This window comes from Globicephala melas, chromosome 4 (genome assembly GCF_963455315.2).
Source record: "Globicephala melas chromosome 4, mGloMel1.2, whole genome shotgun sequence".
NCBI lineage: Eukaryota > Metazoa > Chordata > Mammalia > Artiodactyla > Delphinidae > Globicephala > Globicephala melas.
In genome coordinates this window covers 73,869,489-73,890,719 of record NC_083317.1, presented here as the reverse complement: position 1 = coordinate 73,890,719, position 21,231 = coordinate 73,869,489, and the positions used below count along the sequence as shown (strand labels likewise).

General features: G+C 47.8%; 1 protein-coding gene across 1 annotated transcript; it reads right to left on the bottom strand.

The window, feature by feature from the left end:
- Positions 1-15,692: 15,692 nt before the first annotated feature.
- On the bottom strand, positions 15,693-17,402 carry GP5 (glycoprotein V platelet). Its single transcript, XM_030856574.2, has one exon. The coding sequence runs from the start codon at positions 17,400-17,402 to the stop codon at positions 15,693-15,695; it is 1,710 nt and encodes a 569-aa protein (XP_030712434.2).
- Between the last annotated feature and the right edge of the window lie 3,829 nt (positions 17,403-21,231).

The window sequence follows — 21,231 nt, the reverse complement described above, 5'->3', positions numbered from 1 at the left end:
GGCTAGGCTCACAGTCCAGATGGACAAATGTCCCCGCAAACCTTTGTGGCCATCAGCTGGGCTCCAGGTAGGCGCTCTGCTAGGGACAAACTGTCTGCAGAGACCAACTGGAATGACCTTCAGCCCCCATCCTCAGAGCTCAGTCTCAGGGGCCTGAGACACATAAACAACCAACATAAAGCATCCCAAACTAAAAACAGGTCCTGACCTCATGCAAGCATTGTGTCCAGAAGGGACAGAGGAGGGGACCGTTCTCCAGCCGAGATAGATCAAGGAAGGTATGGCAGGGTGGATGCAGGGCTTTCAGGGATGAATGGGATTTTGAAAGGGTTTGAAGGGGGTGGGTGGACATTCCAGACAAGGGCCATGGGGTGAGCAAAGGTCCAAAGGCAAGAAAGGGTACTTGTTTGAGGGTGTGAGCTTTTATAGGTAACTGGATTGTGAAGCCCTTGTATGCCAGGCTGAGAGACTTTTTTGGACTTTTTTCCATAGCTGACTGCAAACCAGGAAGGGTAGTGGTTGTTATGGTTTCATTTACTTTATCAAGAGACCAGCCCATGTAGACCAAGAGGCCTCAGAGTCTGCTTTCTCGTCCCAGCAGCCTCAAATCAAGCAGGAAGGACAGTTTGAGCCTAACCAGTAGCTATCTCTGAATCTACAGACTGACTCCGGCAAGCTTGCCAAATGTCTTTTTAAACACTGTTTTTCAAAGAGCCCAATCATCTAGTTACCTCAAAGGGATTCAGGGAGTTTGAAAATAGACAGTTAACAGATGGGGGTGGGAAGGGGACAGGGCTGATCACAGGAAGAAGGGAGAAGTTCTCTTTGGCCTAAAGCAATTTATTCGAGTTACATTTAATTGTACATTTTAATATGAGACTTCCAAATTTTATGCCACCATAAAACAGAGCAGCCTTTGAAATGATTAAACTAGCAACTTCGTGGTCCTCACGGCTAGAGCAGCTTCCAGCGCGTCACCACACCTAATTAAAGGTCAGAGATGAGCGCTGTAAGAGCTGCCCGTGTTTTCCTTAATTATTACATGAATGAACAAGTCTGTTTTGAATGCCCTAGATGACTGAAGTTTGCACAGAAACACAGGGGCACCTGCGCGCAATCCAAGGAGCCTCATTCTTCCCCTGCTCCCCACTCTGAGAAACCTGCCTTGATCAGCACACTCTCTACAGATTCCTCTCAGTATACAACCCAAAAAGGAGCAAGAAAACGCAGTTAGCTAAACAAACAGGTTCAAGAAAGGCATGGACGACAGCTGGGAGCCCAGAACATGGACCTTAGCAAGTCACTTCCCCTTCTGGGTATCAGTTTTCCCATCCATAAAGTGGGGACATTACATGAGCTAACTATTTATGACAGTCTGTTATTCTATGAAAAAAATCATAACTTTTCCCCCTATCTCATCTGATAAAGGAGAAGAAAGGAAGGAGGGAGGGAGGAGGGAAGTGACGGAGGGAGGTGGGCAAATTTTGTTCACAGTTTATTTGCATTCGCCTTGACTAATTTCAGACTGTCTTGACTCTGCACTGCCCACCGCACACATCAGTGCCCAGACCCGACAGCTTCCAGCTTTATTTCTTATTATTGTTATTATTATCATTTATTACGTATAAATGGTAAACGTTTTTCTGGCGTTCTCTCACCGCACAGGTGCATAGAGTGACCCAGGCTCCTCCCCAGGCTGGGCTGGGGGGCAGCGGCTCTTGCAGGATGGAAATCGGCTGGGCTGGGTCTGGATAAGTTGTGACCAACTCCTTCAGAGGTTTCGTTGCACTTGGAGCCTTCAGCGACTCAGTTCCATCGAAAGGCCTGAAAAGAGCATTTCAGATTGGAGCCCCTTCAGACGGCTTGCCTGAGCTGAGGCCTCTGTAATTCTGCCCCCTCATTTGCTTTGAAAAACTCCAACCTGTGCTTTTAGGCCATTTATTCAATCCAGTACCTTGAAAGGTTGCAGCATCTGCAGTTCAGAAAGTGAGACATTCTCATAGCAAGGTTCATCTCAGGCCTTTGGCTCCTATTCCCTTTTTTAAGGACTTTTTCAAAAAAGATATGTCTAGCAAAGTTTTCTAAATAAAATCGGTATCAGAAGGAATTGGGGTTTCTTCTTTTGTTCAAACAGTTGCTTATACATGTGTTATTATCCAGAACCATTTTTGGCACCTAAAAGTGGTCAGGGTTCTCACACCACTACCCACCCAAACCATGTGCTTTGGGGGAGGGGTTGGAGGAGGGTGGGGCCCGGAAAGGAGCCCAGACTTCATCTAGTTTAAATCTATGCTCTTCTAGAAAAGGAAACTGAATTCTAGAGAAGTCTCAGTCAAAGGCTGGGATTAGAATCCAGCATTCTCTGCGTTACACCACACCTTTTTATTTTTTTGCGGTACGCGGGCCTCTCACTGTTGTGGCCTCTCCCGTTGCGGAGCACAGGCTCCGGACGCGCAGGCTCAGCGGCCATGGCTCACGGACCCAGCCGCTGCGCGGCATGTGGGACCTTCCTGGACCGGGGCACGAACCCGCGTCTCCTGCATCGGCAAGCGGACTCTCCACCACTGCGCCACCAGGGAAGCCCCATACACCACACCTTTGACTATTAGTTTCTGTTCTTCAGAGGAGCAACATATTATTCCTGAAGACTGCCTTCTGGTCAGGCTTTGCATAAGAAATGAGACAGCTGAAAGAGCTGCGGCTCCTCATAAATGAAGCTGGTGGTTATTGCTCTGAGGGGAAAACAAGGCTAAATGACCGTGGTGCCTGGGTTCCACTGTCAGAGCTGTCACCTGAGTCCTTGGAATGACAGGCTGTCTTCTCTGGCATCGGCCATTTCCCTGCTGGCAAATTAAGGGAAATGACTAAGCTTTGCTGCTGACAGCAGAGGATTTTGAAGACAGGAATGCAGTGATAGTGCTTATTACAACTGGGAACCTGGAAGGTAGGCAGGAAGTGGTTAACAGGATGGATGGCGACCCAGGTGACAAGTGACGCGGAGGAGAGAGCTGGCGTCAGGGCAGAACAAGGATGACCCCGGGCTCTCCCCTGCTAAAATCACCACCCCATCCCTGCTGGGAGGCATTTCCTCATGTCTAGGATGGAGTCATGGCCCTCAGGACTGGTGGCTCTGGGTGGATCAGCTTCCCAGTCATCTCAGAGAACCGTGTTTTCATCCATCAACCCATTCATCTTTCTGTGTATTTACTCTCATCCCTCCTGGTTCCAGAAAGGATTTGAGGTAGCTCAAATAAAATGTAACAAAATAACCTAAGTTAAAAGCAAGAAGGGGGACTTCCCTGGCGGTCCAGTGGTTAGGACTCTGCACTTCCACTGCAGGAGGCACGGGTTCGATCCCTGGTCAGGGAGCTAAGATTCCCACATGCCGCTCGGGGCAGCCAAAAAGAAAAATAAATTTTTAGTTTAAAAAAAAAAAGCAAGAAGGGAAGAAGGAGGAAAAACAAAAGTGAAGGACTCAAAGGTATTCAGGAATGCGACTGAAAGTGAATACTTCAAAATTCATTTTGTGATCATTCATCCAGCGGCACACATGCGATTTATGTCCTTTTCTGTATGGATTTATGGATGGGAATTTTAAAATACATTTACAGCTCTCTACACCTCTGGCTTGTCTGAGAGACATCTTTTAGGGTAGCTGGGGGAGTGTATGAGCCACTTCCCACATCTTCTCTTTCCAGCAACTCGCCCTAAATATTGCTCCTTTCACCTGAGCTTCGAAACAACATCAAGGGGCCATGAGGCTGACCCTGCTCTCTCGGCCAAGTGTTGAAGTGCGGGGCTTCCCTCGAGAAAATCCAGACCTGCCCATCTTCGAGTTGACTTCTTCTAAAATCAAGCGTTTTTAAAAGGGAGAGTCTTTAAATGCCCAACAAAGGGACCACCTGGTTAATCTGAGCAGAAGCGGGAATTCCTCAGGAAGAAAGGAAGATGCGGGAACTGGCTTTCCACTGGGCGTTTATGTGATGTCCCATAACTCAATCTATAAACCAAGTCCAAAGGGCTGGGCTCTGTTTAAGAGGCTGGCACTGCAGGCCTGTCAGGAGAATGATGTGCCCGGGAAGCCGTACCATCCACCCTGCGGGCGGGCCCCTGGGAATCAGCCTCGCTTCTCCCCCTGACTCCTGCTCGGTGAGGGAGGCCTGTGGAGGATGCAGCCCAAGCAGGGATCTCCATGGCCCCACTGGCTCCCTCCTCCAACCACTGAGCTACCCAGACCACTCTGGTCTCCCTACTGCCTCAGCCTTGGTGACAGCTCAGGAGCTGTGTGGTCCAGGAGTCCCAAGGAGGCGAAGAAGAGGCTTGAGTTCACAGAGCTTCACCGATAGGGGGCGTGTGGATGTCTGGCATTGAAAGCAACCTTCTCCCTTTACAGTTGAAGGAACTGATTTTAGAGAGAAGGAGAACTTGCCGAGGGCCGTGCATTGAGGGGCACAGCCAAGATGGGGTCCACGCGTACTCTCACTCTCTCTGTCTCTCCGTCTCTCTCTCTCTCTCTCTCTGTGTCTTGCTCTTGTTCTGGGTCACACTCTTTTTCCAGGAAGCACCTGACTCAACACGTCTAAGCCTACGTACAGTAGCATCTGCTGAGCTAACACGCCTCCCCAGATGCTACCAGGGAGAACCCAAGTCCTGGGGAGGCCCTACCGCACTGTCCCATGGGTGCCCAGTGGACCTCCCAGATGTAGTCATTCCTCACATGGAGCTCTTCAAATCACAAAGCACTTTCTCACCCATGTCTCACCATGATGGTTCCAAGAACGTCTACTCCCAGCCGTCGGCGGCGGGCGTAGGAGCAGGGCCACGATAACCCAGGGGATGTCTGGCCGTCGCACAGGATGAGTGAGAGTCCAGGCTTCGTGCCAGAGGATGCGCCTTCTCTCTGTGGGCAGGGACTGGGCAGCAGGTAGCTGCTGCTGTGTTCCTAGTTAGCGGGGAGCCTTGGACTCCACCACAGCATGGACTGAACCTGAGGCTCGGAGGGGGCCTCGCCAGGGTGCCCTCCAACCACGAGTCATGAGCACCACCAGCCAAAATGCGTTCCTACAAAGTGCGGTGCCGGCAGTAGGAACAAACATGGGCACGGGGACACCTGGACAGGCACTTAGACTGGTTCTCCACTCGTTTTGGGAAAAGGCCCTTTCTGTAGCTGATTAAGTGTTAGGAGGGAGACGAGCAGGGTCAGTCATTCAAGGGCAGCCTGAGGTGGGCGGGGAGGAGGGGACAGGGATGTGTCTTTGAAAGGACAGAGGTAAATGTACAAGGAAGGGAAGTGATTTTTTTCAGGTCCTAGACTCTGGGTTTCTGTAGCATCAGAGTGGGAGTGACCTCCTGGTCCAGACCCCCATTTTACAGATGCGGACACTACAGTCCAAGGAGGGAAAAGAACTCACTTACAGTCACATAGCTGGTCAGTAGCAGAGTGAGGACCTGATCCCTAGGCGGGGGGGCTGGGTATCTAGAAGAGGCATAGAAAGAGGGGAGAAAAGCAGACACACACTTTGGCCGGGGACCAGCCCACTAAGGACTGTGTGGGAACCTAGGATTGAGCTTTTCCAAAGCAATCTGGGAATATAAACCCCTGGGAGGCCCTGCTGGCCAGTGAGAGGTCTCCTCCCCGGAAAGAGCAAACTGCAAAAAGCCTGCTGTTGGGATGGCTGGTTTTATGTTTGAGGATGTGGATTGACCCCAGGGCATTAAGGACCCGAGCTGACACAGAGCCTGCAAATTGCTCTTCCCCTCTGTGCAGATCAGCTCAACAAGGCCACGGCCAGTGTCTCCAGCGGCCAGAGTCTGGGCAGCAGGGTACACCCATATCCACCCAGTTCAACCCAGGGCAGGGTCGAGTACTCACAGGCCGTGTGAGGGAGAAGGGGCCTTAAAGGGCACGTAGCAGCCTCACATCCGTCTCCATCAAACACTGGAATTCCTTCCATCTCGGGGCTGCACGGGCACAGCTTGAGGAGTTCACAGAGACAGCTCGTGGTCCCACGTGATGGCCATGCCAACCCTGGGACCAAGCGTCTCCTCCACCACCCACCCTGTGTTTCCTGCCAAGTGGGCCTCGTTCTGTCTCTTGAGACCCCATGGAACAAATCCCTTCCTCTTCCCCATACCAACCCTTGAACTGGCTAAACACAGCGATCAGCCCCCCAAATCCTCTCCTTTCCGGGCTGAACACCCCGGTTCTCTCAACCAGCTTCCCCGTGACTGGGTTCCAGCCCTTCATCAGCTCTCCCTCCCACACTTCACCCTAGTCATTTTCTTCTACACTCTCTCTACTAGGTTAATTATGAATCCTGGCTCCCCAGGATTGAACATAACATTCAAGGTGAAGGTCAACATCTCAAAGCACCCTCCTAGAGACCTCATCCACGTGCCCTTTCTCCTTCCTGTTACCTCGGGTTTAGACCCTCTGTTCCAAGCTTCAGAGAGACACACACGAAGGCCACACTTGCTCAGAGAACAGTTATGGGAACCTGCGCTCATAATTAAATGTGTGGCAAATCCCGACTTTACAAAACCTTAAAAAGGAAGAACATTGAACTCTCTAAAGGCAGTGGGGTCAAAGGTGAGCTCCCTTAATAGCACAGCATGGGCCGCGGCTGACCTCTGTCAGGTCTGATTCTGCGGGCCAGCGTAGATATGACATATTCATTCAGGAGAGCTAACTCTGAGCACAGTAGCACCATGACAGAGAGGCTACTTAATGTATAGCTTTGACCCCAAGGAGCCCAGTTGAGCAGATCCATACACGTAGAATTATAGTAAAATGTGCTAGATGCTGGAATTGAGGCATGGAAGTGGGAAAAGTTGGTTTCCTGTTGCTCTTATACCAAATGACCACCAACCCAAAATGGGTCTCACTGGACTAAAATCAAGGTGTCAGCAGGGCTGGGTTCCTTCAGGAGGAACTAGGAGAGGATCCACTTCCTCGCCTTTTCCAACTTCTGAAGGCTGCCCGCATTCCTTGGCTCATGGCCCCCTTTCTCCATCTTCAAAGCCAATAGCATCATTGTCACATCTTCAAATCTCTCTCCAGCCTCCTGCCTCTTTTCACTTATAAGAACCCTTGTGATTACATTGGGCTCACCTGGATAGTCTTCCCATCTCAAGGTCCTAAACCTAATCACTTCTGCAGAGTCCCTTTTGCCGTGGAAGGTAACCTATTCACACATTCATAGGGGACTAAAACATGGACATCTTTGGTGGCCGCTATTTGGGCCATTATGTTCCACAGAGAACAACTAACTCTGCCTGTGGGAGTGGGTCCTTTACGGCTTTGTAGTTTCGCAGGAGCACCCTGGCATAAAAGGGAAAAGAGATTTACAAAAATGTGCTTGCACAAGGCATGGGGACAGGATAGCCTGGCTAGTTTTTGTGCCCTTCCCCAACTTTTTTTAGATTGCTTTTCTTTTTTCTTTTCCAGAAAGAGCCTGATTGCCTCTAGGGTTGTGTGATACATTACCTGTCAAGGCAGCTTGTTTCTTCCTATTGACAGATCTGAACAGAGGACCCTGACATTTTCATCATCACTGGAAGTGTTAACAGATCTTATGGTGCCCAGGAGTTACTTTAATTGAACCAGAAAGGATGCTGGGCAGTGGGAGGGTCATGGCACACAGGGGTCTGAGGCAGCCAGGAGGTTCTCTGAGGTTCATCTTCAGATAGACTGTGTTCCACCTAAATATTCCTGGGCAGGTCATCGGGCCAATACCTTATTAGAATGATAGCATTCCCAGAGCTGGGTGGGCTGCAGAGTTTCACTGATGCCATCTACTCTACTCCTGTCCTACAAATCAACTCAAAAGAGTTTAAACTGAGGTTGACTTTGACCTTGAGCTTGAAGGGGGCAAAAACTCAGAAATAGCGACATTTTCTGTTTCTCTTTTGATGTCACTGTGGCCATGAATTGCTAGGGGATTGGAGCCAGGGAAGAGGCCCAACTCTCTGCCTTCTGTCAAGCTGGGGTTCTGGCAGGCCTCAATCTGGCAGCTCCTGCTGTGGCGGTTAAGGGGAGAGCGTGGGAGCTCTGGGCTGCGGGGCCTGTGGAGGGAAGACAGGACCATGGGAAAGGCTTGTGCAGAAAACACATCCTGCATCCCTTTATCTCTTTGCACCTTCTGTTGATGTTTTGCATTTGTGGGTCTTCTTTGTGCCAAGTGGGACTGTTCTGGGTTTGGCTCCGGGATGCGGAGGTGGTAGATCGAGAACCACCCTGCCCCCACGGTGTGCCAAAAACAGGGGACCCTTCGGGACAGAGCTCCAGCGTACAGTGCACTTTTACATCCATTTGACTCCTACACCACCCCAGGAGGATGCGGAAACTCAGTCAGTGGCATTGCTCAGACCCATATCTCAGACCAACTCTCTGTCTTTCCCACCACACAACGGTGCCTCCCGTGGGCTCTGGACAGCTCCTGCTGGGTCAGGGCCATGCTCACAGCCACTGTCAGAATGACCTGCCCTTGGATTTCTACCTCCTTCCTCTCGTTCCCTTCCCCTCTCAACTACCTCTCTCCCAGCCTTTTTTCTTCCCTCTTTCTCTCTCTTTATTCTCTCTTCTTTTCTCCTTCTTAGCAACCAAAGCCCCTACAAATAACTCTCAGCTCTCGGTAGCCCTTAATAGGCTTAAGGGACTAGAATGCTGAGGTCAGGATGTCTACCACCACGAATGAGTGTCCTCCTGGTGCTTGCCTCCCCCGATCAGTAGGTCCTGGTTTGAGCAGGTAACCCGTCCACACCAGGAGAAGCAGTGGGGGAGGGGGCTTGGAATAGTCTAGGCCAGAAGCCAGGAGCCAGCTCTGGCTTGAGCTCACAGACAGCTCTGCCGATCATAACCTTAGGTACATTACTGCTCCACTCTGGACCTCAGTTTTCTCATTGATAAAATGGGATAATAAATGCTACCTCCCAGGACAGTTGTAAAGGTTAGGAAAATTGATTTCATGGTACCAGGCATGTATTATATATTTAATAAAGTTTGGTTGAATGCGGCAGCAGCTGGAACACAAAACCATCCCAAGCAGTGGACTTGAAAATATCAGTATCTGTGTTGGGGTAATAAAAGCCAGGAAGCACCTGGAAGCATCAACAGAGAGGTGGAAGGGAATGGAGGAAGAGTGTCACTGGGAAGAAGCTGTTCATTGTCTTTCCCCCTGGGCATCTCAGCCTCCCCAGTACCCTGGATCCAGCCACTGAATTCAATTAATGCTTGTCTCTTCATGATGCGATGAAATCATCTTGTAACATTCCAGATGCCTAATGAGGGTGGGCACAGCTACTGCACAGCCAGTCCTGGAGTCTCCCTGCCTTCGGCACGCCCTGGTAGTAATGGTGATTTTTAAAAGCTGGGAAGCCCAAAGTGACTTCTCCCAAAACAAACTTGGTCAGTCCCCATGTCAGCAGAGATTCAGAGCCCAACCTGCAGTTGTTCCAGAAAGAGAAGCCAATTACAACATGCTGGGGTGGGGTGGGGGGGTTGGTGGTGCAGAGAGACTGGAAACTTGGAGAATAGAAATGGAAAGACTTGCAGTTAAACATGCAAATTGCTTGTCCCCAATTATCTCCTCTCCCTCCAAGGACCCCACTTAGATGGTAACAAAGGAATTGAAATGATAAGCCCACTACATCACAGGGAAGGGAAGAGGATTATCACTGGACTAGAGATTTCAACATATTTATGGAACAGAACAGTTGAAGGTAGCTGAGCAGAGAGATCTCATTTTCTTAACAGAGCCCCAGAGAGGTTTGAAAATTGATTACACCAGGTACAATGCAGGACAGGCGTGTGTGAGACGGGGAGTAAAAACCAGGGCGTCATTTGAAAGCTACTATATAGAACATTTGCCTTTGCTCCCACACCTAGGAAAACAAACAAGTTATTTTTTTAAATTACAATGTTCTAGAGAAAACAACCCTCCACGAACATTCTGGCTTGTAGAGGTTCCCAGTATAATACTCAGCCTGCTACCCCAGAACCCAAACATGAAACTTGCCATGTGTACAGAGCTCTCTGATAGTGACTTTTATTGCCTCCCTTTTAAAATATGAGCCAACAACCATGGATTTAAGGGAAGCAAACAACAATCAACGACAAATCCCAGAGAAAATAGACATAGCTCAGAAAGGAAAAGGTAACTTTAAAAACTACAAAATTTTAAACCCTAGCATCCTAAGAGAAATCTAAAAGAGACTGCATCTATTAAACAAGAGTAAGAATCTATAAAAAGGAACAAGTAAAGAACAGGCACCACAGAAATTAAAAATACAACTGCAGAAATTAAAATGTTAATTAAAGTGTTGGCAGACAGAGTTGAGAAGTCTCCGGAAAGTAGGAGAGATTTCAAAGACAAGACACAAGAGAAGATAAAAATAAATAAATAAAGGATTAAAAGAGAGGCAAAAAATTATCAAGGAAGTAGTGTATGATAATTTCACAAAACTTAAGGACATAAGTCTCCAGAGGACCCTGGATGTTTCCAGCTGTGTGAATGAAATAAAGAGGAATACATAGCACATCATAGTGACAGCAGAACACAAAAGACATAGAGAAGATCTTAAAGGCTCCCAAAAAGAAAAAAATGAGTCAGCTGTAAATAATGACAATGAATTCTTACCAGTAATCTTGGTGCAAAAGACAATTTGAATGTAGAATTCTATTCCCAGCTAAACTAGCAACCAAGTATGAGGGGAGAATAAAGAAAATTTCAGGTAAGGACTCAGAAAAAAGGATACCCTCTGTATCCCTTCTCCTAGGAAGTTATAAGATGGGAGAGCACACTAGAAAGAGGAAGACATGGAATTTAGGAGATAGTGGATGCAACCAATGAAAGCCATGGAGAGGAGTTCCCAGAGGCAGCTGGGTAGAGATCCAGGGCGGTTTCCACAAATTCTAGAAAGATGAAGGAAGTGTTAGAAAGGAAATGTAGTTACAATGTACTACTTGACGCTATAGTAAACCATATTTCCAAAGAAACAATAACATCAACTCCTTTTTATTCATTTTCAGCAACCACCAAAATGTTAATTACAGTAAGAGAACATAAAAGTCATCAACCTCGACACAGTCCTTAAGGGAAATTTACACCCCGAAAAAGAAGAAAGAGTGAAAATTAATGGGCTAAGTATCTGACCTAAGAAGTCATGCAGAGAAAAACAACTAAATAGACTCAAAGGAAATGGAGGAAGGAAATAATAAAGCCAACAATGAATGAAATAGAAAACAATGATACAGTAGAGAGGAGCAGCAAAACCCCAAGTCTGTTCTCAGTAAAAGTAGGAAAATAGAAAAAACACTCGTGAAGTTTATCTAGAAAAAAAAGAAGATGGATATAAACAATATTAAGAATGAATAAAAGGGGGACGACAACAACAGATACAACAGAGAAATTAAATATTATGGAAAATGTTAGGCTAACAAATTTGAAAATGTGGGGACAAAATGAACAATTTCCTTAAAAATATATAATGTGGGCTTCCCTGGTGGCGCAGTGGTTGAGAGTCTGCCTGCCGATGCAGGGGACACGGGTTCGTGCTCCGGTCCGGGAGGATCCCACATGCCGCGGAGCAGCTGGGCCCGTGAGCCATGGCCGCTGAGCCTGCGCGTCCGGAGCCTGTGCTCCGCAACGGGAGAGGCCACGACAGTGAGAGACCCACGTACCGCAAAAAAAAAAAAAAAAAAAAATATAATGTAACAAAAGTGAGGAAACAGAAAATTGAACAGATTTATGACCATTGAAATTAAATCAGTAGTTAAGAGTAAACCACACAAACTTACACACCCATGGTAGCCAGGCTCCAACATGGCCCCGGTGATCCCTGCCTCCGGGTGTTCTCACTCCAGCTGGTGCCCTGACGAGGCTGACCTGCGTATACCAGTAGGTTACTGAGGAACTGACGAAATGTGGCTAGCAAGGCTAAGCTATAAAAGACACTGGCTTCTGTCTTGATATCTCTCTCTTGAACACTCGATCTGGGGGATGCCAGTTGCCTATCAGAATTCCAGCAGGGTTTCTCAGTGGAGCTTGACATGCTGACCTTAAAATATGCATAGAACTGCCAAGGGCCCAGAATAGATGAAACTTTTCTGATGATAAACAAGGTGGGGTGGTGATTCTACCGAGAATTATCAGAGCTACAACAATGAAGACAGTGAGTATAAGACTAGATACATAGGCCAATGGTTTAGGCTACAGGACCCAGAAACCAACCCATGCATATAAGGAAACTTGATAAATGACAGCTTTGCAAACCAGCGGGGAGAGAATGGACTGTGTGATTAATGGTCTGGGACAATAGGATGTATGTTTGCAAAAAATACAGTCGGCTCCCTACATCTCACCGTATACTAAAATAAATGCCATGTGGACTAAAGATCTAAATGCGAAAAACTTTACAACTTTTAGAAGAAAATAAAGGAGAGTAGTTTCATGGCTTGAGAGTAGGAAGATTTTCTTTTTTTATATATAAATTGATCCATTTTATTTACTTATTTTTGGCTGCGTTGGGTCTTCATTGCCGCGCACAGGCTTTCTCTAGCTGCAGCGAGCGGGGGCTACTCTTCCTTGAGGTGTGAAGTCTTCTCAATTCTCATTGCGGTGGCTTCTCTTGTTGTGGAGCATGGGCTCTAGTCTTGCAGGCTTCAGTAGTTGTGGCTCGCAGGCTCTAGAGTGCAGGCTCAGTAGCTCTGGCACCCGGGCTTAGTTGCTCCTTGGCACGTGGGATCTTTCCAGACAAGGGCTCGAACCCAGGTCCCCTGCACTAGCAGCAGGATTCTTAACCACTGCGCCACCAGGGAAGCCCCAGGAAGATTTTCTTAAGACAAGAGTTTTTTTTCAAAAGCCCAAACTATAAAGTTTTATTGTTAAACTTGACTAAATTAAAATTAAAGTTTCTGCTCCCCAAAAGATAGTATGAATAAAGTGAAATAAGAACAGAAAAAAGGTACCTGCAAAGCATATAATTTACAGAAGATTAGTGTCCAGGATATGTAAAGAGTTCCTAGAAATCAATACCAAGAAGACAAAATGCCCCATTATAAGTTGGTTGACAGATATGCACAGATAATTCTAAGAATAAATCTGAACGTTCAATAGACATTTAAAAATAAGTTCAACTTCACTAGTTATCAGGGAAATATAAGATAAAACAACAATGAAATACAATTTCCTACCTATCAGATTGACAAAAATTAAAAATTCTGACATTATCAAGAGGTGGTAAGGATGTAGAGTAATGGGCCATAAAAAGAAAAGAAAAAACACTGGGAGTAAATGTCCATCAACAAGAGAACAGATAAACTGTGGTATATTCATTCAATAGAATATTATGTAGCTACTAAAATGAATGAACTAGAGCCAAATGCTTCATGTGGCTAAATCTCAAAAATGTGTTAGCCCAGAAGAGTTGAAGAATGCTATAGGCAGAGGATGAGTTTCATGCTGTAGGTAGTTTCAAAATTTGCAGCAATGTAAATAAATAAGCCAAGGAGGCACATAAACACACACACAACCCCTGGAGCGAAGGGTGAGCAGAACCAGTTGGAGTGGGAGGGTGCCTAGTGCCAGAGAGCCTGAGACGGGGGCCCACAGAAGGGAATGCTTTAATCTGCTAGGACAGTCAGGGAAGACTTCACCAGGAGGAGACATGTGAACTTGGCCTTGAAAGAGAAGTGCACCTACAATGCCAGGAGCCCAGCTCTTTCTGCTCCACATCCAGTGGTTGTTGGAGGACCTATTTCTCTGGACCCTGAGCACAGAGCCTGACCACACAGGGCTGAGACCACCCACAAGTGAAGACTAACTTGAATGTTACCTCCAGTTTGAGGATGTTTGCTCTCATCTTTATATACATGGTGGGCGGGGGAACAGCTCAAAGCTCTTCTTTTGAAATGATGACAGCAGTAATAATTGCTTGCCCTTTAATAATAAGAGCTACCATTTACTGAGCATTTACTGTATGCAGGGCACTGGGCTGTCATCAGATGCTTTATTGCCTTTAGTTCTCACAACAACTCTAAGAGGCACGTACTATTTATACCTTTGAGGAAACCAAGGCTTTGAGAATTCAGGTGCCTTGCCCACAGTCCTATGGAGTTAGTTAGGTGGGATCTGAACCCTTCCGACTCTCCAGCCTGCGTTTTAACCACTGCTTCTCACAAGCAGACACCCAATGAAAGCAACAAGAGTTTTACTGCCTTCAATTGTAATAAATGAGAACGTGATCCGAGCATAATAAACTAAAACCCAAGCTTATCATTACATTCATGAACACCTGTCACTGTCAGGTGCTCCGTAAATGCTTGTGAAATGAGGTAGCGTTTAGTTTCAGGAAATGAAAACCAACCCAGTGTCAAAATGACAGTCTTCACCCCTGTAGGAAGCAAGTAGTAACTCACAGGCCCCGTGAACAAGCAGAGCAGCGCTTCACGGGCACGCATCCGTGGACACTGGGCGCTCCCAGCCCCACACTTAGACCTCCCGAACGTCCCCGCTCCTCCCCTAACCCCCGTCCCACCTGCTCTCATGCCCGCCCCTCCCCCGCTCCTCGGCGCTCAGCCCGGACCCTGCTGTAAGGGCTCTGCTCTGGGCACCGAGCTCCCAGAGGGAAGGCTGGGTTTTCTCTCTCTCAGCCTATCACACAGCGGACCTGCTCTGAAAATATACTTTTGTGTGGATGGAGTTCAGCGCTCTCCCCAAAACCCCACAGGTCAGACATACATAAAGTGAGAAGAAACAGGACAGAAAAAGAACTGGAAAAATTCTTTTTTTTGTTTTGAAAAGTTCTTTTAAGATAAATTTGTTTATTTATTTATTTTTGGCTGTGTTTGGTCTTCGTTGCTGCGTGCGGGTTTTCTCTAGTTGTGGCGAGCGGGGGCTACTCGTCCTTGCCGTGCGCAGGCTTCTCATTGTGGTGGCTTCTCTTGTTGTGGAGCACAGGCTCTAGGCGCGCGGGCTACAGTAGTTGTGGCTCACGGGCTCTAGAGCGCAGGCTCAGTAGTTGTGGCTCACGGGCTTAGGTGCTCCGCGGCATGTGGGATCTTCCCAGACCAGGGCTTGAACCCGTGTACCCTGCATTGGCAGGCGGATTCTTAACCACCGCGCCACCAGGGAAGTCCAAGAACTGGAAGAATTCTGCTTTTCAAATAAAAGTAGATAAAGCGAGCACTCCATCTTCTCCGCTAGGAAAAGCCATTATCACTGGATTCCCCTGTATTCATGTTATTCATTCATTTCACAAACATTTACCAGACACCTGCCAGGTGCGGGAGGCGGGCCCTGGACCGAAGGTGGCTGCCTCCTTTGCACCTTCCCTCCGAAAACAGTGGAGAGAACCCTCCTTCCTGCCGGCACGGCGGGCACTGGGAGAGGCCTTCACTGCCCGCGCGCCCTGATGCACACGACGGAGGAGACAAAGGCACAGCAGGCAGCCACAATTTCTGACTGTAAATGGTATGGGGCGGGGGCGGGAATGGGAGGTGAGACTGAAAGGGGAAGAGAGGGAGAGAGGGAGAGAGGAAGAGAGGGAGAGAGGGAGAGAGGGAGGGAGGGAGATGGGAGAAGAGGAAGAGGAAGCAGGAGGAAGACAGCGGCAGCCCGTCGGGACTCTCTCCAGAGCCACGTCTGACAATACCCTGGTCACGTTTTAATTAATTGCAAGGTTTTACCATTGCCTCAAACCAGAGCTCTCTCTCTGATTAATTTCCGAAAGAGCCTGCCGAGTCGAATCATCGCAAACACTATGATCCCGGTTATTATGGCCTGAGCAGCTAAAAGCAGAAAATAGAGACCCCAGAACAGGCTCTGGTCCTGACTTTTGCCTTCGGCCACCGGCCGGGCCCACGCCCAGGACTCGGAGCGCTTGGGTCCCAAGGAAGCGCGGGCAGGGGCGGCGGGCAGGGTGGGCTGCTGGGGGCCTTCGGAAGAGCCGAGGGCAAGGCGGCGGGAAGGCGTGCTCCCGGGGCGCGGGCAGCCGGCGTCGCCGAGGGGCAGGGCCCAGAGCGACAGGCCGGCGTGCGGCCCGGGGCCGTGACACAGCGGGGCCTCGGCTCGACCCACGAGGCCCGCGTGCCGCCGCAGCCACGCCAGGAACGGCCCCAGGCCACAGTCGCAGCGCCAGGGATTGTGCCCCAGCAGGACCTTCGCCAGCCGGGGCAGAGCCTCAAAAACGTCTCCAGGCAGTGTCTCAAGCTGATTGTGGTCAAGCTGGACCTCCTCCAGGCTGCTGAGGTTGCGGAAGAGCTCGCGGGGCAGGGTCCGCAGCCGGTTGCGGCGCAGCGACAAGTGGCGCAGCCCGCCGAGGCCGCGGAGCAAGCCGGCGGGGAGGGAAGCCAGGCCGGTGGAGCGCAGGGCGAGCACCCGCAGCTCGCCGAGGCCCCGAAAGGCGTCCTCCGGGAGCGCGCTCAGCCGCGGGCTCAGCGTCACCCCCAGGACCCGCAGGCCGCTCAGGTTGCGAAAGGCGGCGGCAGGCAGGGTGCGCAGCTGGGTGGCGTTCAGCCACAGCTCCCGCAGGCCGCCCGTCACCCCGAAGAGCACCTCGGGGAGTTCCTCCAGCGGGTTCTCGAACAGTGTCAGGTAGGTCAAATTGTGCGAATGAAGAAAGAGGGCAGAGGGCAGAAACTCGAGGCGGTTTCTGGAAAGAGTCAAAGAGCTCAGGCTTCGCAGACGGTCGAAGGCGCCGGGTGCGACGGAACGGATGTGATTTCTGTCGAGCTGCAGCTCCATCAGGGCGCGCAGGCTATCCAACAGCCCCGAATCCAGAGACACGAGCTGGTTCGAGTGGAGCAGAAGCTTCTCAAGCTTAACCTGGACCCCAAACAATCCCTCGGGCAGGTGGGTCAAATTATTTCCCGATAAATCCAAAAATTTCAGGTTCCCCAGGTGTGTGAAGAGGCTAGCAGGGAGGAAAGCGAGTTGGTTTTGGTTCAAAAAGAGCTCCTGCAGGTTAACCAGTTTCTGAAACATGTTTTGGTCAAGGCTCTTTAGTTCATTGCCGTCCAGAAACAACTGTTCCAAGAGCACCAGCTTATCCAACAGCGCGCCTGGAAGATGAGTGATCTTGTTGTGCGATAACCTCAGGGTTTTAAGTTTTATCAGATCGTTGAAAGTGCCGGGAGCAATGGCCGAAACGTGGGTGTCGGACAGCATTAGGCGCTGCAGGACGGTCATGCCACTGAAGCTGCTGTTCAGCAAGGCGCCGGGGCCCATTCGGAAAAGCAGGATGTGCGTAAGGTTGGTGGGCAAGCCGAGCGCCGCGATGCGCGCCACGCTACCCTGCGAGCACTGCGCGGCGTCGCGGAAAATGCACCTGCAGGTGGGTGGGCAGGGGAAGGGCTGGGCGCGCAGGAGCCCGAGCGCGGCGCACAGCAGAGCGCTCCTCAGCATGTCTGGAAAGGCGACCGCGGCAGATCTGTGGGCAGCACACAAAGGACAAACGCTCGAATTTCAGTCTTGTAACCCTGCATGATCCTTTCGCCAGGATTACCACTGACTTTGAATGTTACCCAGGTACAAGTTAAGTCTCCCTCTTAGGAGTGCTGATTTTCCTGGGTGGTGAAAAGACGTTCATTCTACACTACGAGGCCTCGTTCGTTTTACTGATTTTCCACTCTTAGTTCAAATCGTTGAAATGAAAGCGTTTTCAAGCTATGGAAAAGTCAACACCTTTAAACCTTTACATAGAGAGAACTAATTAAAATAATCTTTCTCACAGTCAAGCTCACAGACATCACAGAGCAGTGTGCATTGTGAACATAGCCCTGCTCCTGACTTCATGACTTAGCCTGGGGTGGCTATGACCTACAGCCCTGAAGGGAACAGCAAAGTCTGTTAAAACAGCAGCGACCATCACCTGATTCCTTTTATCACAGTCATGCTGTATCTTCAGTGCCAACTTACTCTAAAACAGGACCACCCCATCATAGTGAACCACACTGAGAAAAGTAGGTAATAGTACCTATCACTTTACACCACGCATTGTTCTCAGCACTTTATTTAAATTAATTCACTTAATCCTTACAATAACCCTATGAGTTAGGTACTAATATTATCCCCAATTAAAGGATGACGCAACTAAGGCACAGAAAGGTTAAGTAACTTAACCAGGGTCCCAGAGCTAGAATTTGAGAGTAGTATCTCTGATTGAGCCATAAATAAGGAGCTATCACTTCTAAGATGCTTAAATAAAAATGAGTACTCGTGGCACTGAATTATCTGTGAAATACAGCAATACTAATCGGCCAAAACAATGTTTTCTACACGTAATTTTAAACGAATTGCTTCTTGTACTAAATTTTATTTCTTATCCGTACAGACTAACCGAGCCCTCCAGTTGCCCATACTAATTTTTAAAATATTTGGCCTTACCTGAAATGCTGCTGCACCCCAAAGCAACTGAAAGGCTTAGAGCTTTGCATGTGATCGGGCACTTTCCAGAGGAAGAGGGAAGTATCCTTGCATCCTGAGGATAAAGGCTTTCCCAGAATAAAAGTCACGTTAAGGACCCTATCTCAGAGGGCATATTCTGGTTTTTAATGACGAATCTCTTCAAACTTTGAAAAAGAGACCATATATCACCCAAGTCCTATGGCCAAAGCCGAATGATAAGAGCAGGAGGGAGAGCAGTTTCTCCCCAGAGGCACAATATGACTCTGTGATGTGTGTCCAGTAGTGACACAGCTGGGCCACTGCAGCAACCGCCCCCCTGGTTGGGCTACACTTCCTTTGGGTGTTCCTTTTTCTGCCGTTTCGCTCCAGTTCTACTCCAGTTCCCCTCTCCCCCTTTTAGGAATAAGGCTAAGGACATTCTCAAGTGCCCTACTCATTTTTTTTTTTTTTTCATTTTAGGAGTAGTAAAGCTAAAAACATTCTCAAATATGTTCCATAATGGCCTTGCTGGGTTGAAGGAAGGGTGTCCACATGTTCAATTGAACATAGGGATGTCAAACTGCTTTGCAAAGTAGTTGTGCCAATGTATGCTGCCACCTGCTGTGTATGACAGTTCCCGTACATCTCCACCCACGCCTTGGAATTGATTTTTTAAATTTAATTTTTGCCATTCGTGTGAAATAATTGTCTCGATATGGTTTTAATTTTTCATTTCCCTATTGAATTATGAACTTGAGCATCTTTTCATATTTCTAAGGGACAGTTGTGCCTCATCTTCTGAGAAATTTGGGTTCTTTTGACCATTTTTCTATATGCAAAGTATGTATGATTGTGTCTTTAAAAAACTGAATTGTAGGCATTATTTATGTATTCTGGATACTAATCCTTTGTCAACTGTAGGTGTTACAGATATTTCCTCTAGTTTGTGCTTTGCCTTTCCACCTGCTTTCTGTCTTTTGATGGACAGAAGTCTTAATATAGGCAGAGTTATTAATCTTTAAGATTTGTTTTTTTATGTGTATTAAAATAATTCCTCCTCTCTTCTCAAGCCAAAAAATATTCTCCTATAACACCTTATTATTATATTTTAGAATTTTGTCCTTCGCATTTAGGTCTTTAATCTGTCTAGAATTGATTTTTGTGTATGATGTAAGTACAATTTTATTTTTTTCCATTAGGATAACCAGCTTTCCTATATATGTATATCCCTTCTTCCCTCAGAGCTACAATGTCAGCACTGTCATAAATCAACATCTGATGAGTGTTGTGTGGGTCTGTTTCTGGGCTATTTGATAATCCCTATACCAACACCACACTGAAATATAAAGTCTGAAAATATCCAGCGTTTTATGAAGTGTGAAGAAGTAGATATTCTTATACTACATTGGTGGGAATATAAATGGTAGCAAACTTTGGGGAGGAAAATTTAGTAGTATCAACCAAATTTTAAACATACATATTCTTTGTCCAGCAGTTCCACTGCTAAAAATATATCCTATGGGAATGCTCATTAAGACATGTACACAAAAACTTATTTGCAGGATTTTAATAGAAAAAAAAGAAAATCTAAATGACCATCAATAGGGAAGTAGTCGTTTAAATTATAGTATATCCATGCAATAGGATGCCTTGCAGACTTTGAAAAGAATGGATTTGAGCTGCAAGTACTGACATAACTTTTAAAAATTATTTTTGGCTGCGTTGGGTCTCTGTTGGTGCGCGTGGGCTTTAGTTGCGGCGAGCGGGGACTACGTTGTGGTGCGCGGGCTTCTCATTGCGGTGGCTTCTCTTGTTGTGGAGCACGGCCTCTAGGCACGCGGGTTTCAGTAGCTGTGGCACACGGGCTCAGTAGTTGTGGCTCGTGGGCTCTAGAGCCCAGGCTCAGTAGTTGTGGTGCACGGGCTTATTTGCTCCACGGCATGTGGGATCTTCCCGGACCAGGGCTCGAAACCGGGTCCCCTGCATTGGCAGGCGGATTCTTAACCACTGTACCACCAGGGAAGTCCCTGACATAACTTTCTAAAACACACTGAATGACATAAATCAAGGGCAGCATAGCATATAACATGGGGTTCTATGTGTGTAGGATTTTTAAAAACATATGTGCATATATATTTCTTCTAGAACAATACACCCAAGAAACTTTAGTATTCCCCCTTCGGGGGAGAAACCAGGAAAAAGGTGACTTCCTTATATACCTTTCTGTGAGCTTTGAAATTTTATCAAATGTGCCTAATGTCACTTAAAATTTTTTTAATGCAAATATAAAGTGATTTGGAAGGGAAAATGGCATTATTTAAGAAAAAAGGTAGGAATATAGGTATTTTAAAATACTGGGAAAAGTCAATGCTTGAATTGCAAAAGAATAAACATTAACCTCTGGAATCTGAGTGCAGTGGTACAACAGAAGTGGTTCTTAAATTATTTTATCGTTGGGAAAAAAGTCCCCCAAATCGACATTGTCAGGTGTTATAGAAAAGGAACTGAAATCTATTCAGCCTTTAGTGTAGCCAAATGCAGTCGAAGCCCATTAAATGCTGAAGGGACTGAAATGATCTTCTAAGCATATGCAGTCCTAAAACACAGGGAAAGCCACTGAGCGGTCTTTCCGCTTACATCAAGGGAAGAAGCTCCAGAGCCTGGAACAGCTCCCCTGGTGACCAGTGAGCCAGTCACACAGGCAGACCAAGTGAAAGGCCCCTTGCCCATCAGATGCCAGAAGCCAGCATGACAGAGGCCTGGGAAAAGGCACTGTGGGATAATCAGAGTACGACTTCGAGTCAAGTTCGGGTGAAGCTTCTTTAGCCCATTTCCCCAGGAAGATCTC